General features: G+C 45.4%; 1 protein-coding gene across 12 annotated transcripts in view; it reads right to left on the bottom strand.

Annotated features, from left to right (window-relative positions):
- LOC118370012 (guanine nucleotide exchange factor DBS-like) overlaps positions 1 to 17,908 on the bottom strand; it is a 94,242-nt gene that overhangs the window by 74,621 nt on the left and 1,713 nt on the right. For 8 of the 12 annotated variants that reach the window (XM_052499519.1, XM_052499523.1, XM_052499525.1 and 5 more), the window contains exon 2: positions 8,605 to 8,794. The exons of 2 other annotated variants lie outside the window; for them this stretch is intronic. In XM_052499519.1, the coding sequence (XP_052355479.1) occupies positions 8,605 to 8,788 (184 nt within the window). In that variant the 5' untranslated portion in view covers positions 8,789 to 8,794. Of the gene's footprint in view, positions 1 to 8,604; positions 8,795 to 14,873; positions 15,213 to 17,908 lie in introns of those variants that run through there. 2 more of the 12 variants (XM_052499520.1, XM_052499522.1) reach the window with 2 other exon arrangements.

The following is a 17,908-nucleotide window of genomic DNA, read 5'->3' as shown; positions in this document are numbered from 1 at the left end:
CATCTCTCAGTTTCTCAACCTCTCTATATCCCTATATCCTTCTCTCAGTTTCTCAACCTCTCTATATCCCTATATCCTTCTCCATCTCTCAGTTTCTCAACCTCTCTATATCCCTATATCCTTCTCTCAGTTTATCAACCTCTCTATATCCCTATATCCTTCTCTCAGTTTCTCAACCTCTCTATATCCTTCTCCATCTCTCAGTTTCTCAACCTCTCTATATCCTTCTCCATCTCTCAGTTTCTCAACCTCTCTATATCCCTATATCCTTCTCTCAGTTTCTCAACCTCTCTATATCCCTAATATCCTTCTCCATCTCTCAGTTTCTCAACCTCTCTATATCCTTCTCCATCTACATTTACATTACATTTAAGTCATTTAGCAGACGCTCTTATCCAGAGCGACTTACAAATTGGTGCATTCACCTTATGACATCCAGTAGAATAGTCACTTTACAATAGTGCATCTAAATCTTAAAGGGGGGGTGAGAAGGATTACTTATCCTATCCTAGGTATTCCTTAAAGAGGTGGGGTTTCAGGTGTCTCCCATCTCTCAGTTTCTCAACCTCTCTATATCTCTATATCCTTCTCCATCTCTTAGTTTCTCAACCTCTCTATATCCCTAATATCCTTCTCCATCTCTCAGTTTCTCAACCTCTCTATATCCCTATATCCTTCTCTCAGTTTCTCAACCTCTCTATATCTCTATATCCTTCTCCGTCTCTCCGTTTCTCAACCTCTCTATATCTCTATATCCTTCTCCACCTCTCTGTTTCTAAACCTCTCTATATCTCTATATCCTTCTCCGTCTCTCCGTTTCTAAACCTCTCTATATCTCTATATCCTTCTCCGTCTCTCCGTATCTCTATATCCTTCTCCACCTCTCTGTTTCTCATCCTCTCTATATCTCTATATCCTTCTCCACCTCTCTGTTTCTAAACCTCTCTATATCTCTATATCCTTCTCCGTCTCTACGTTTCTCAACCTCTCTATATCTCTATATCCTTCTCCGTCTCTCTGTTTCTCAACCTCTATATATCCCTATATCCTTCTCCACCTCTCTGTTTCTCAACCTCTCTATATCTCTATATCCTTCTCCGTCTCTCTGTTTCTCAACCTCTATATATCCCTATATCCTTCTCCACCTCTCTGTTTCTCAACCTCTCTATCTCTCTATATCCTTCTCCGTCTCTCTGTTTCTCAACCTCTCTATATCCTTCTCAGTCTCTCTGTTTCTCAACCTCTCTATATCTCTATATCCTTCTCAGTCTCTCTGTTTCTCAACCTCTCTATATCTCTATATCCTTCTCCGTCACTCTATGTGCATCAGTTCAGAATGCCAGACGGTCATTAAGGCCAATTTGCTTGTTCCTGCCCACTCCCAGTCACGTCCGCCTCACCAGCAGCCTGGGTGGTGCTACTAGGGCAGGCAGGCTTGTGTGTGTGTGTGTTCTTATCAAGCTATCTTACTCTGAACCTGGGCGTCGTAACACATATTTGGGATAATGATTAAATAATCATACTTCCAACATTCATCATGTATAAAACACTATTAATAGCCTGACACACCTGGGAATACCAGCTGTGGGGATTAGTATACGACTACATTGAAAGACAGACAACTTGGGAAAGGAGGGATGGAAGAACAGATGGCAGACAAGATGGAAGGGCAAAACAAGGGAGGGAACAACAAACAGAAAGAGAACAGGATAGAGGCAGAGAGAGCACAGCCAAAACAATCTGACATGCCTTCATAGTGGACAATGATTCATCGGAATGTGTCACAGACAATTCAATCAACCAAATGTAACACCTATTGCACACGCCCTGCTCAATCATAAAGAAACATCGATAGCATCAAATCAGGCACAGACAAAAAAACACCATTATCCATTCCACTTCTTAGCAAGACAAACACTGAACTCTTACCCGAGTCTGACAGAGAAAGTATCATCACATTACTGTAGCGGAGTCAAAAACATATCCAGTCTTTTACAAGCACAATACCAAAGGAGGCACACAACAGTCTACACTGGACTGGAGTAACACGAGTTGGATAAAGGCTAGGACAGGAAGGGGGTAGCCTATGTGTCAGTGTCTGGGCCTGGGCTGTTCAGTATCTAGAGATGCTGACGCTGCAGAGCGCTACAGAGGGGTCACAGTGAGGTTCAGAGGTCAGGGAAAGGTCTCCGCTGGGACGACAAAACCGAAATCGACACTGACAGATAGAGAGGGTGTTCAATGGGATGAAAAGGAAACGAGGAAAGGGGAAGACCCTCAGTGAATTTCATTTTTTTTTAAAGTGAAAAATTAAAAAAAAACTATAATTTTTAAATAAAACTATACTAAATGTATCCAAATATGTGTCACCAAATAATTGATTAAAACACTGCTTTGCAATGAAGGTCTACGGTAGCCTCAACAGCACTCTGTAGCACCATGGTGTAGCTGGAGGACAGTTAGCTTCCGTCCTCCTCTGGATACATTGACTTCAATACAAAACCTAGGAGGCTCATGGTTCTCACCCCCTTCCATAGACTTACACAGTAATTATGACGATTTCCGGAGGACATCTTCCAACCTGTCAGAGCTCTTGCAGCATGAACTGACATTTTGTCCTCCCAATCAAAGGATCAGAGAATGAATATAGTACTGAAAGCATAAGCTACAGCTAGTGCATAAAATATGGTGAGTAGTTGACATAAAGAGAGAGAAAGACAATAGTTGAAAAGTTTTGAACAATTACTGTCAGAAGGTGGGTGTAGCTGGTGCATGAAGTCAGGCGCAGGAGAGCAGAATGAGTGAGCAACGTACTTTACTCAAAATAAAAGGCACAAGGTCACAATACACTTGACCAACAATAAACGGTAATCAATTACGCACGAGTAAAAACAGCACCCATGGAAAACCAGCCATAATGTACCGAATGAACATAGAAACAATCACGCACAAAAACATGGGGGAAACAGAGGGTTAAATACTTAAATACATGAACATGTAATTGGGGAATGAAACCAGGTGTGTAGAAAACAAAGACAAAACAAATGGAAAATGAAAGGTGGATCAGCGATGGCTAGAAGACCGGTGACGTCGACCGCCGCCCAAACAAGGAGAGGGACCGACTTCGGCGGAAGTCGTGACAATTACATTTCTTCAAAAATGAAGGAGAAGCAATAGAGAGGGAGAGAGAGAGAGCTAGCTACTTACTTAGCTAGCTAGCTAGATTAACCTACTCAAACACCCGGTTCAAACTGAGAAGGCTTCTATGTTAGCTAGTTGGCTACGGCTATCCAACAATGGAACTCTTCCAAGTCAAGGTAAGCCTTTGGTTTAATTAATTTATTGCCACCAGGGCCTGCTGGTGTAGCTGAAAGTACTTGCTGTCTGTACACTGTACTGCATTATTGTAGCGGGTTTACTAATGTGTTAGTTCTATTAGCTATGTTGACCATGACGTTAGATAATATGGTGACAACTATGAAGGCTGTGCGTAGTGGTTATGATATGAAGCTTTGGCTTGGAAAGTTGTTTTGCCTGGTCACAGACAGCTGATGTGTTGTACTGAAGTCCACAAGCGAAGGGAAAAGGTGAGAGAGGACAGCACGTAGACGCGAGAAGGAATTACAACAAGCAAAGTGATCATGCTGTTTGTATGTGGCTGCTATGAAAATGAACTGTGTTTGCGTGTGATTAAGGCTGTATTCATTCCGTCAATTCCGTTAAAAAAAAGTTTCTCAAAGCGGAAGCAAACAAAATGAAACGGGGATAAACATAGCCAAATTTTGTCCAATAGAAACTATTGTTTGCAACTGTTGGACAAATGATTGCTCCCTAGATCAGCTATATGCAGGCATGAGTGTGCAAGACGGTTATGTGTCACTGTCTGTCACCTTGATTACAAAGAATTATCATCTTGACCTGTGCACCTATGTTGTAAACTTTCATTCATAGGCTAGGTTGTAGCAACCTCATGATGGGTATAGGGATGATTAGAGTTTCATATAGTAGCCTAAACCTATCAATGTTACATTGATCTGGGTGAATGGAATATGAATATGACAGTCATCCAATATGCTGTAATAGAAATAAGGTCATGCTCATAAAATAATGAATCGACCTCCCTCATCTTAAACAGCACCGACCACCACTGATTGACGCCAAATCAAATCAAATTTTATTTGTCACATACACATGGTGAGCAGATGTTAATGCGAGTGTAGCGAAATGCTTGTGCTTCTAGTTCCGACAATGCAGTAATAACCAACAAGTAATCAAACTAACAATTCCAAAACTACTGTCTTATGCACAGTGTAAGGGGATAAAGAATATGTACATAAGGATATATGAATGAGTGATGGTAGGGAGCAGCATAGGCAAGATACAGTAGATGGTATCGAGAACAGTATATACATATGAGATGAGTATGTAAACAAAGTGGCGAAGTTAAAGTGGCTAGTGATACATGTATTACATAAGGTTGCAATCGATGATGTAGAGTACAGTATATACGTATGCATATGAGATGAATAATGTAGGGTAAGTAACATTATATAAGGTAGCATTGTTTAAAGTGGCTAGTGATATATTTACATCATTTCCCATCAATTTCTATTATTAAAGTGGCTGGAGTTGAGTCAGTGTCAGTGTCAGTGTGTTGGCAGCAGCCACTCAATGTTAGTGGTGGCTGTTTAACAGTCTGATGGCCTTGAGATAGAAGCTGTTTTTCAGTCTCTCGGTCCCAGCTTTGATGCACCTGTACTGACCTCGCCTTTTGGATCATAGCGGGGTGAACAGGCAGTGGCTCGGGTGGTTGTTGTCCTTGATGATCTTTATGGCCTTCCTGTAACATCGGGTGGTGTAGGTGTCCTGGAGGGCAGGTAGTTTGCCCCCGGTGATGCGTTGTGCAGACCTCACTACCCTCTGGAGAGCCTTACGGTTGTGGGCGGAGCAGTTGCCGTACCAGGCGGTGATACAGCCCACCAGGATGCTCTCGATTGTGCATCTGTAGAAGTTTGTGAGTGCTTTTGGTGTCAAGCCAAATTTCTTCAGCCTCCTGAGGTTGAAGAGGCGCTGCTGCACCTTCTTCACGATGCTGTCTGTGTGAGTGGACCAATTCAGTTTGTCTGTGATGTGTATGCCGAGGAACTTAAAACTTGCTACCCTCTCCACTACTGTTCCATCGATGTGGATAGGGGGGTGTTCCCTCTGCTGTTTCCTGAAGTCCACAATCATCTCCTTAGTTTTGTTGACGTTGAGTGTGAGGTTATTTTCCTGACACCGCGCTCCGAGGGCCCTCACCTCCTCCCTGTAGGCCGTCTCGTCATTGTTGGTAATCAAGCCTACCACTGTTGTGTCGTCCGCAAACTTGATGATTGAGTTGGAGGCGTGCGTGGCCACGCAGTCGTGGGTGAACAGGGAGTACAGGAGAGGGCTCAGAACGCTCCCTTGTGGGGCCCCAGTGTTGAGGATCAGCGGGGTGGAGATGTTGTTGCCTACCCTCACCACCTGGGGGCGGCCCGTCAGGAAGTCCAGTACCCAGTTGCACAGGGCGAGGTCGAGACCCAGGGTCTCGAGCTTGATGACGAGCTTGGAGGGTACTATGGTGTTGAATGCCGAGCTGTAGTCGATGAACAGCATTCTCACATAGGTTTTCCTCTTGTCCAGATGGGTTAGGGCAGTGTGCAGTGTGGTTGAGATTGCATCATCTGTGGACCTATTAGGGCGCTAAGTACATTGGAGTGGGTCTAGGGTGTCAGGTAGGGTGGAGGTGATATGGTCGTTGACTAGTCTCTCAAAGCACTTCATGATGACGGAAGTGAGTGCTACGGGGCGGTAGTCGTTTAGCTCAGTTACCTTAGCTTTCTTGGGAACAGGAACAATGGTGGCCCTCTTGAAGCATGTGGGAACAGCAGACTGGGATAGGGATTGATTGAATATGTTCGTAAACACACCGGCCAGCTGGTCTGCGCATGCTCTGAGGGCGTGGCTGGGGATGCCGTCTGGGCCTGCAGCCTTGCGAGGGTTAACAAGTTTAAATGTCTTACTCACCTCGGCTGCAGTGAAGGAGAGTCCGCATGTTTTCGTTGCAGGCCGTGTCAGTGGCACTGTATTGTCCTCAAAGCGGGCAAAAAAGGTATTTAGTCTGCCTGGGAGCAAGACATCCTGGTCCGTGGCTGGGCTGGATTTCTTCTTGTAGTCCGTGATTGACTGTAGACCCTGCCACATGCCTCTTGTGTCTGAGCCGTTGAATTGAGATTCTACTTTGTCTCTGTACTGACGCTTAGCTTGTTTGATAGCCTTGCGGAGGGAATAGCTGCACTGTTTGTATTCGGTCATGTTACCAGTCACCTTGCCCTGATTAAAAGCAGTGGTTCGCGCTTTCAGTTTCACGCGAATGCTGCCATCAATCCACGGTTTCTGGTTAGGGAATGTTTTAATCGTTGCTATGGGAACGACATCTTCAACGCACGTTCTAATGAACTCGCACACCAAATCAGCGTATTCGTCAATGTTGTTATCTGACGCAATACGAAACATATCCCAGTCCATGTGATGGAAGCAGTCTTGGAGTGTGGAGTCAGCTTGGTCGGACCAGCGTTGGACAGACCTCAGCGTGGGAGCCTCTTGTTTTAGTTTCTGTCTGTAGGCAGGGATCAACAAAATGGAGTCGTGGTCAGCTTTTCCGAAAGGAGGGCGGGGCATGGCCATATATGCGTCGCGGAAGTTAGAGTAATGATCCAAGGTTTTTCCACCCCTGGTTGCGCAATCAATGTGCTGATAAAATTTAGGGAGTCTTGTTTTCAGATTAGCCTTGTTAAAATCCCCAGCTACAATGAATGCAGCCTCCGGATAAATGGATTCCAGTTTGCAAAGAGTCAAATAAAGTTTGTTCAGTGCCATCGATGTGTCTGCTTGGGGGGGGGGGATATATACGGCTGTGATTATAATCGAAGAGAATTCTCTTGGTAGATAATGCGGTCTACATTTGATTGTGAGGAATTCTAAATCAGGTGAACAGAAGGATTTGAGTTCCTGTATGTTTCTTTCATCACACCATGTCTCGTTAGCCATAAGGCATACGCCCCCGCCCCTCTTCTTACCAGAAATATGTTTGTTTCTGTCGGTGCGATGCGTGGAGAAACCCGCTGGCTGCACCGCCTCCGATAGCGTCTCTCCAGTGAGCCATGTTTCCGTGAAGCAAAGAACGTTACAGTCTCTGATGTCCCTCTGGAATGCTACTCTTGCTCGGATTTCATCAACCTTGTTGTCAACAGACTGGACATTGGCGAGAAGAATGCTAGGGAGTGGTGCACGATGTGCCCGTCTCCGGAGTCTGACCAGAAGACCGCCTCGTTTCCCTCTTTTTCGGAGTCGCTTTTTTGGGTCGCTGCATGGGATCCATTCCGTTGTCCTGTTTGAAAGGCAGAACACAGGATCCGCGTCGCGAAAAACATATTCTTGGTCGTACTGATGGTGAGTTGACGCTGATCTTATATTCAGTAGTTCTCCTCGACTGCATGTAATGAAACCTAAGATGACCTGGGGTACTAATGTAAGAAATAACACGTAAAAAAACAAACTGCATAGTTTCCTAGGAACGCGAAGCGAGGCGGCCATCTCTGTCGGCGCCGGAAATGAATGGGAAATGAATGCAGAAATGTGAGTGGCATACAAAGACTGTGTAACGAAGTGGAAATATTGGCACCGTCTAATGCCATCCAATAACATGGTGCCAATCTTTCCTGTTTGTTTAGGACGGGTGCCTGCAGAATTCTCTCTTTAGCGAGTTCTACCCAGTAGTCGGCGTGTAGAAAACAATCTCTGAAGCTCAACTTCAGACGTCTTCAGAGATATAAGAAAATCTGGCAAACTTTTGGTTTTGGGCTGAACTATACCTTTAAATAGCTTCCATTCCCTGACAGCATGACACAGCAATCCAAGTCCCTGAGGTGCACATCAATGAGGCTAAAATTAAGACTTATATTTTTTCAGTTTAACAGACTTTGTAGTCCAAAGCAGGGTGAATGTTTTATGTCCAAATATTCAGGCAAATATGCCCTCTATAATAGTATAGCTCAGCTGGGGCTTGGATTAACACGGACTCCCATGATCCTTTCCTACGCATATTCAGCAACACCCTGAGCAAATAAGGATATAACCATGTAACAATTACCACTGAACACAATAGTGATTTCCTGTCACAGCTTGCCTTGTGCAATAAAAGTGACTACAGTGAAAAGGATATGAACGTCTCATCATGTAGGTCCTGCATCCTGGCACATAAAACATACAGACCAGCCTCATCCAGTAATGCATTACTTCAGAGTTGACCAATAGGCGGATGTTTAAGTCAGTGCTTATTAGTGCCATGATGAGAAACTCCACCGAGCATTACAAGGTTAGGTACTGTATGTTATTACACTCTGGTGGGTGGCTGAACAGACCCTTTAACACTGTAAACATAGAACCCTGGGTAATACACACACAGTACAGTACAGTACACAGAGGCTCACTCAAACACACTTTCACCACTGTCTAAAAACAGTGAGAGTAAGAGCTAGCTACGCATGACACACACATGCACACACACACACACACACTCACTATGCAGGCGCTGACAGCTCTGTGAGAACCGGTAGAAGCTCTTCACTTCCTCCAGAGAGATGTGGACACATCCTCCTCCTCCTCCTCCGTGTCCGCTGGACTGCAAACGTACCTCCATCTCATCCCTCTCTCCCATCTTCTCCTCTTTTTCCTTCATATTCTCATCACTCTCTCCCGTCCTCATCACCACCTGTCACAGAGATATGAACCAGTGCAGCTGTCATCCCTCTCTTCACACCTCTATATTATGATGTCCCTCTCTCCCGCTCTCTCTCCCTCCCTCTCCCACCTTCCAAACAGCTGCAGTAAAAATGAGTAGCTCTCAACGCTTTGTCGGTCTTTCTCTCCACTTTGCCTTTTATTTTACCTTAGAGATACGCCACCACACACACACACACACACTGTTTCACTTCTGCCATTGAGCTGGATTTACCTGACTGCCTTACTCAGCTACAGTGCAACAGAAACAGACCTCTCCACCCTACCCACACAACAAGACTCCTGTAAGGTTCCAGTCACATTGTAGCCATCTCTCTTACTCAGCTACTCACCATGAAGAGTATTCTGACAGGGAGGCTGAAACACACTAGTGCTTTTGCAAGAACCCCTGTCCCAACCAACAGAGCCACCTCAATCATAGAACACAAACACAACGAATCAGAGTCTTCCAACTAGAGGTTGACCGATTAATTGCAATGGCCGATTAATTAGGGCCCATTTCAAGTTTTCATAACAATCAGAAATCGGTATTTTTGGGCGACCATTTTTTAAATTTAACTAGGCAAGTCAGTTAAGAACACATCCTTATTTTCAATGACGGCCTAGGAACAGTGGGTTAACTGTTGCAGAAAGACAGATTTTCACATTGTCAGCTCGGGGGATCCAATCTTGCAACCTTACAGTTAACTAGTCCAACGCAATAACGACCTGCCTCTCTCTCGTTGCACTCCACAAGGAGACTGCCTGTTACGCGAATGCCGTAAGCCAAGGTAAGTTGCTAGCTAGCATTAAACGTATCTTATAAAAAAACAATCAATCATAATCACTAGTTAACTACACATGGTTGATGAAATTACTATATATTATCTAGCGTGTCCTGTGTTGCATATAATCTGACTGAGCATACAAGCATCTAAATATCTGACTGAGCGGTGGTAGGCAGAAGCAGGCGCTTAAACATTCATTCAAACAGCACTTTGGTGCATCAAGCATGGCGCTGTTTATGACTTCAAACCGATCAACTCCCAAGATGAGGCTGGTGTGACCGAAGTGAAATGGCTGGCTAGTTAGCGCGCGCTAATAGCGTTTCAAACTTCATTCGCACTGACCCTTGGGGTGGTTGTTTCCCTTGCTCTGCATCGGCAACGCTGCTTCGATGTGGTGGCTATTGTCGTTGTGTTGCTGGTTCGAGCCCAGGGAGGAGCAAGGATAGGGACTGAAGCTATACTGTTACACTGGCAATAGTAAAGTGCCTATAAGAACATCCAATAGTCAAAGGTTAATGAAATACAAATGGTATAGAGGGAATAGTCCTATAATAACTACAACCTAAAACTTCTTACCTGGGAATATTGAAGACTCATGTTAAAAGGAACCACCAGCTTTCATATGTTCTCATGTTCTGTCTGAGCAAGGAACTGAAACATTAGCACATATTGCACTTTTACATTATTCTCCAACACTGTTTTTGCATTATTTAAACTAAATTGAACATGTTTCATTATCTACTTGAGGCTACAATGATTTTTATTATATTAAGTTAAAATAAGTGTTAATTTAGTATTGTTGTAATTGTCATTACTACAAATAAAACATTTGTTTATTATTTTTTATTAGAAACCGGCCGATTAATCGGTATCGGCTTTTTTGGTCCTCCAATAATCGGCATCGGCGTTGAAAAATCATAATCGAACGACCTCTACTTCCAACGTGATGTTAACACTTGAACATTACTAACCTGAAACAAACCAAAAGGGAATATTTCACTGCCACTCACAGAACCACTGACCTCAGACCACTGACCTGAATGCTCCTTACAGCTCTGTCTCAGACCAGCACCAGAACCCTGACCTGACTGCTCCTACAGCTCTGTCTCAGACCAGCAGCAGAACCCTGACCTGACTGCTCCTACAGCTCTGTCTCAGACCAGCAGCAGAACCCTGACCTGACTGCTCCTACAGCTCTGTCTCAGACCAGCAGCATAACCACTGACCTGACTGCTCCTACAGCTCTGTCTCAGACCAGCAGCAGAACCCTGACCTGACTGCTCCTACAGCTCTGTCTCAGACCAGCAGCAGAACCACTGACCTGACTGCTCCTACAGCTCTGTCTCAGACCAGCAGCAGAACCCTGACCTGACTGCTCCTACAGCTCTGTCTCAGACCAGCAGCATAACCACTGACCTGACTGCTCCTACAGCTCTGTCTCAGACCAGCAGCAGAACCACTGACCTGACTGCTCCTACAGCTCTGTCTCAGACCAGCAGCAGAACCACTGACCTGACTGCTCCTACAGCTCTGTCTCAGACCAGCAGCAGAACCCTAATCTGACTGCTCCTACAGCTCTGTCTCAGACCAGCAGCAGAACCCTGACCTGACTGCTCCTACAGCTCTGTCTCAGACCAGCAGCAGAACCCTGACCTGACTGCTCCTACAGCTCTGTCTCAGACCAGCAGCAGAACCCTGAACTGACTGCTCCTACAGCTCTGTCTCAGACCAGCAGCATAACCACTGACCTGACTGCTCCTACAGCTCTGTCTCAGACCAGCAGCAGAACCCTGACCTGACTGCTCCTACAGCTCTGTCTCAGACCAGCAGCAGAACCACTGACCTGACTGCTCCTACAGCTCTGTCTCAGACCAGCAGCAGAACCACTGACCTGACTGCTCCTACAGCTCTGTCTCAGACCAGCAGCAGAACCCTGATCTGACTGCTCCTACAGCTCTGTCTCAGACCAGCAGCAGAACCCTGACCTGACTGCTCCTACAGCTCTGTCTCAGACCAGCAGCAGAACCCTGACCTGACTGCTCCTACAGCTCTGTCTCAGACCAGCAGCAGAACCCTGACCTGACTGCTCCTACAGCTCTGTCTCAGACCAGCAGCATAACCACTGACCTGACTGCTCCTACAGCTCTGTCTCAGACCAGCAGCAGAACCCTGACCTGACTGCTCCTACAGCTCTGTCTCAGACCAGCAGCAGAACCACTGACCTGACTGCTCCTACAGCTCTGTCTCAGACCAGCAGCAGAACCACTGACCTGACTGCTCCTACAGCTCTGTCTCAGACGAGCAGCAGAACCCTGATCTGACTGCTCCTACAGCTCTGTCTCAGACCAGCAGCAGAACCCTGACCTGACTGCTCCTACAGCTCTGTCTCAGACCAGCAGCAGAACCCTGACCTGACTGCTCCTACAGCTCTGTCTCAGACCAGCAGCATAACCACTGACCTGACTGCTCCTACAGCTCTGTCTCAGACCAGCAGCAGAACCACTGACCCGACTGCTCCTACAGCTCTGTCTCAGACCAGCAGCAGAACCCTGATCTGACTGCTCCTACAGCTCTGTCTCAGACCAGCAGCAGAACCCTGACCTGACTGCTCCTACAGCTCTGTCTCAGACCAGCAGCAGAACCCTGACCTGACTGCTCCTACAGCTCTGTCTCAGACCAGCAGCAGAACCCTGACCTGAATGTATGTCAGTATGTTGACCTCTACAACTGTTTCAGCTTTTTATGGAATATCTACATAGGCGTACAGGGACCCATTATAAGCAACCATCACTCCTGTGTTCCAATGGCACGTTATGTTAGCTAATCCAAGTTCATAATTTTAAAAGGCTAATTGATCATTAGAAACCCCTTTTGCAATTATGTTAGCACAGCTGAAAACTGTTGTTCTGATTAAAGAAGCAATAAACTTGCCTTCTTCAGACTAGTCGAGTATCTGAAGCATCAGCATTTGTGGGTTCGAATACAGGCTCAAACTAACCATAAACAAAGTACTTTCTTCTGAAATGTTTCAGTCTATTCTTGTTCTGAAAAATGAAGGCTATTCCATGTGAGAAATTGCCAATAAACTGGAGATCTCGTACAACGCTGTGTACTACTCCCATCACAGAACAGCGCAAACTGGCCCTAACCAGAATAGAAAGAGGTCCCGTCGATGTGGATAGGGGGGTGCTCACTTTGCTATTTCCTGTAGTCCACGATCATCTCCTTTGTTTTGTTGACGTTGAGTGAGAGGTTGTTTTCCTGACACCACACTCCGAGTGCCCTCACCTCCTCCCTATAGGCTATCTCGTCGTTGTTGGTAATCGAGCCTACTACTGTTGTGTCTTCTGCAAACTTCATGATTGATTTGGAGGCGTGCTTGGCCACGCAGTCAGGGAGTACAGCAGGGGTCTGAACACACACCCTTGTGGGGCCCCAGTGTTGAGGATCAGCGAAGTGGAGATGTTGTTTCCTAACTTCACCACCTGGGGGCGGCCCGTCAGGAAGTCCAGGACCCAGGGCCTCAAGCTTAATGATGAGCTTGCAGGATACTATGGTGTTGAATGCTGAGCTATAGTTAATGAACAGCATTCTTACATAGGTATTCCTCTTGTCCAGATGGGATAGGGCAGAGTGCAGAGTGATGGCAATTGCATCGTCTGTGGGTCTTTTGAAAGTGGGTCTAGGGTGGCAGGTAAGGTGATATGATCCTTGACTAGTCTCTCAAAGCACTTCATGCTGACAGAGGTGAGTGCTACGGGTGATAGTCATTAAGTTCAGTTACCTCTGAGTACAGGAACAATGGTGGCCATCTTGAAGCATGTGGGGACAGCAGACTTTGATAGGGAGAGATTGAATATGTGCATGCCTGGGTGGTATGCACGCCTCCTAAGTCGAACCAGCAGGCCGCCTCGAATGCCTCTCCTCCGCCGGCGATGTTTTGGGTCGGCCTCTGGAATAAGTTCAATTGCTCTGGAGAGAGTGAACAAAGGGATCTGCTCCAGCGAAGTCGTAATGCTGGTAGTTCTGGTGAGTTACCACCGCTCTAATACCCAATAGTTCTTCCCGGCTGTATGTAATGACAAAACATTTCCTGAGCTAATAATGTAAAAAAAAAAGTACTTATAAAAACAAAATACTGCAAAGTTTGCTAAGAGGTTGTTGCGATACTGCCATGACGCCGCCACACATACCCTCGTAAAACTGACTATCCTACCGATCCTCAATTTCAGCAGTGTCATTTACAAAATAGCCTCCAACACTCTACTCAGCAAACTGGATGCAGTCTATCACAGTGCCATCCGTTTTGTCACCAAAGCCCCATATACCACCCACCACTGTGACCTATATATGTATATATATATATATACTGTGACCTGTATGCTCTAGTCGGCTGGCCCTCGCTACATATTCATCATCTATAAGTCTATGCTAGGTAAAACCTTATCTCAGCTCACTGGTCACGATAACAAAACCCACCCGTATTACACGCTCCAGCAGGTATATCTCACTGGTCATCCCCAAAGCCAACACCTACTTTGGCCTCCTTTCCTTCCAGTTCTCTGCTGCCAATGACTGGAACGAATTGCAAAAATTGAAGCTGGAGACTTATATTTCCCTCACTCACTTTAAACATCAGCTATCTGAGCAGCTAACCGATCGCTGCAGCTGTACGCAGCCCATCTGTACATAGTCCATCTGTAAATAGCCCATTGCCCACACACTGTATATAGACAATTGTTTTCTATTGTGTTATTGACTGTATGCTTGTTTATCCCATGTGTAACTCTGTGTTGTTGTTTGTGTCGCACTGCTTTGCTTTATCTTGGCCAGGTCGCAGTTGTAAATGAGAACTTGTTCTCAACTAGCTTACCTGGTTAAATGAAGGTGAAATAAAAATAAAATCTCCTTCGGCGCCATCTTCATCAGCTAGATATCAGGGTCATGTGAGGCAATGAACTCTCGAGGGAAAGTACTGCACTTCATTAAACCATCCAAGTAGCTACAGGGAGATTCCTCTAGGAGCCATTTCATACTGACGGTAGCTTTCTGTAAACACAGGCCGACAACAGCGTTTCACACACACACAGACTTATGCACGCACACACACAGTCCGCAAAAGAACGCCCCACAGAAGCACACCCAGGGTCCGATGCGCGCACACACACACACACACACACACACACACACACACACACACACACACACACACACACACACACACACACACACACACACACACACACACACACACACACACACACACACACACACACTCCTAACCTGTGTCCCGGCAGCCCCAGTAGGTGCTCTTGCGTCTGTAGCTGAGGTTGTCTGTAGCTCTGTGGGCCAGGACAATGACAGACAGGCTGTGTGGGACCTGACCCAGTCTGGACAACAGATGTGATGAAGCCTCCTGCAGCTGTCCCTGACGCACAAACTCCGCCAGAGACATGACAGAGTGTGTGAGGGAGAGAGAGTGTGTGGGTATGCAGCTTCGTGGGTGAGTGTTCCGGAGTCCCCAAGTCGAGCCAAGCCACACTAAGCTACACTCAGTGTGTATTCCAGTCTCTCCAAATCAAGTCTAAATGAGTCAAACCAAGCCGCACTGTGCCAACCAGTGCCTCTGATCCCTCCACTCCTCAGCCAGTCTGTCTGTGACTGTGTGTGTGACTGGGGAACACATCTTAGTGGTGGTGGTACGTCCGGTTGACAGCAGAGAGGAAGAGAGGGGTGGGACCCGGGACAGGGGATGGAGGGAACACAGAGCTGGCTGCTGTTTAGGACCACCAACCCCCTTCTGCTGCGCTAATTATACCAACAGCCAGCCAAGTGTAATCTGTGCATGCTCAGGGACCAACGCACGCACGTACGCATGCGCACACAGACAGTTTACGATGTGAGCACACTGTGAACAATGCCATTGTCCACTTCCTCCACATTAGCACCAAACCAAGGCTGTGACAATAAAGGACGCATTCGTTCCAGATTCAGAGACTCCTCAACATCAGGACTCTCTCTTTCCTCAGTCAACTCTATTGCCTTGGCCTACCACATCTGATAGCATGATCTGCAGCCAGACATACAGTGGGTATCCCTCCACACAAGATGGGTATTCTCCACCCCCCTCTTATCACATAGAAACAAACTGCGATTTACAGAGCCAATCACCCAGTACAATATCCCTGGGTAGTCAATGGATCTCTGATGCCGATCTTTCACAAGCAGGCTCTCTGTGCGACTCTCTCGGTCTGTCTGGAGAAACACTTCACTATCACACAACAGAGCCAACACTCTAGAGACAGACAGAGGGAATGGCAGCTACTGTACACCAGGCACTTATTTCATTATGGGAAATGTTCAGAGTTGTAATAGAAATGTATGGTCTATGACTGACAGGTTATTTCCCCATGATAGGAAGTTAGAAAGGTCCTTGTCTGCACAATGTATCTCCATCTGCCTGGAATATAAATTCAGCTGAATTTTTCGAGCACTTCTGAGGAACGGAAACTTCTGACAAGCTTTGATTTTGGTGTGAACTACTCCGTTAAAAAGGGATAGTTCTCCCAGAGCTAGTCCATGGACAAGGTAAGACAGCAATCCATGTTTTGATTGTGTACCTGGCCACTGTCTACAAACTGTTTAGATTTTTTTAGCAAATGCCAGTGTAAGCCAATACCCCAGATATTAGCATTTTTTGCTTAGCTCAAAAAATGTAATTTAAGATTATCTATTGTTTGGAAATGTGGGTGAACTATCCCTTTAAGTGGGTCTGTTCCCCCCCAACAGGTCTGTCTGGCTCCAGTCTGGGCCAAACTTGACCCCAGGCCAGACAGCTGAGGAGTGGTGTGACAACAGCTGATACAACCACTGCAACCCCCTGCCCGATACCCCCGTCTAACAACTATCCAAGGCTTATTACTCTGGTAATCTAACTGGAGTTTCCCAAACATTAAGTATCTCACAAACCTGTATACTGGCCGCAACTGAATGGGACACTAAAGACCAAGGGTGGGCAAACTTTATGGCTCGAGGGCCACATCAGGATTTTGAAATTCAACAGAGGGATGCATTTTTTGGGGGACCAATTGTTTGTTCAAATCAATTTGCGGGGGGCCTCCCGAGTGGCACAGCGATTTAAGGCACTGCATTGCAGGAGATTAGAATTCTCCTGAACACAGTTCTTACAGTTAAGAATCAAGGAGATTAGAATTCTCCTGAACAAAGTTCTTACAGTTAAGAATCAAGGAGATTAGAATTCTCCTGAACACAGTTCTTACGGTTAAGAATCAAGGAGATTAGAATTCTCCTGAACACAGTTCTTACAGTTAAGAATCAAGGAGATTAGAATTCTCCTGAACACAGTTCTTACAGTTAAGAATCAAGGAGATTAGAATTCTCCTGAACACAGTTCTTACGGTTAAGAATCAAGGAGATTAGAATTCTCCTGAACACAGTTCTTACAGTTAAGAATCAAGGAGATTAGAATTCTCCTGAACACAGTTCTTACGGTTAAGAATCAAGGAGATTAGAATTCTCCTGAACACAGTTCTTACAGTTAAGAATCAAGGAGATTAGAATTCTCCTGAACACAGTTCTTACGGTTAAGAATCAAGGAGATTAGAATTCTCCTGAACACAGTTCTTACGGTTAAGAATCAAGGAGATTAGAATTCTCCTGAACACAGTTCTTACGGTTAAGAATCAAGGAGATTAGAATTCTCCTGAACACAGTTCTTACAGTTAAGAATCAAGGAGATTAGAATTCTCCTGAACACAGTTCTTACGGTTAAGAATCAAGGAGATTAGAATTCTCCTGAACACAGTTCTTACAGTTAAGAATCAAGGAGATTAGAATTCTCCTGAACACAGTTCTTACAGTTAAGAATCAAGGAGATTAGAATTCTCCTGAACACAGTTCTTACGGTTAAGAATCAAGGAGATTAGAATTTTCCTGAACACAGTTCTTACAGTTAAGAATCAAGGAGTGTAGAATTCTCCTGAACACAGTTCTTACGGTTAAGAATCAAGGAGATTAGAATTCTCCTGAACACAGTTCTTACGGTTAAGAATCAAGGAGATTAGAATTCTCCTGAACACAGTTCTTACAGTTAAGAATCAAGGAGTGTAGAATTCTCCTGAACACAGTTCTTACAGTTAATAATCAAGTCATTATGAGTTGCAAATGGGAATTTAAGAAGATAATATGGAGATGAATCTCTAATACTGTACATGAAAAAGGGACTATTACTTAATTGACAATCATTCGTGCAATCCCTCATTGTTTCGCTATTTTTGCTGAAGGCATGAGGCTCACCC

The sequence above is a fragment of the Oncorhynchus keta genome, chromosome 37 (assembly GCF_023373465.1).
Source record: "Oncorhynchus keta strain PuntledgeMale-10-30-2019 chromosome 37, Oket_V2, whole genome shotgun sequence".
NCBI classification, from domain to species: Eukaryota; Metazoa; Chordata; class Actinopteri; order Salmoniformes; family Salmonidae; genus Oncorhynchus; species Oncorhynchus keta.
This window is presented reverse-complemented; position numbering and strand designations above follow the sequence as displayed.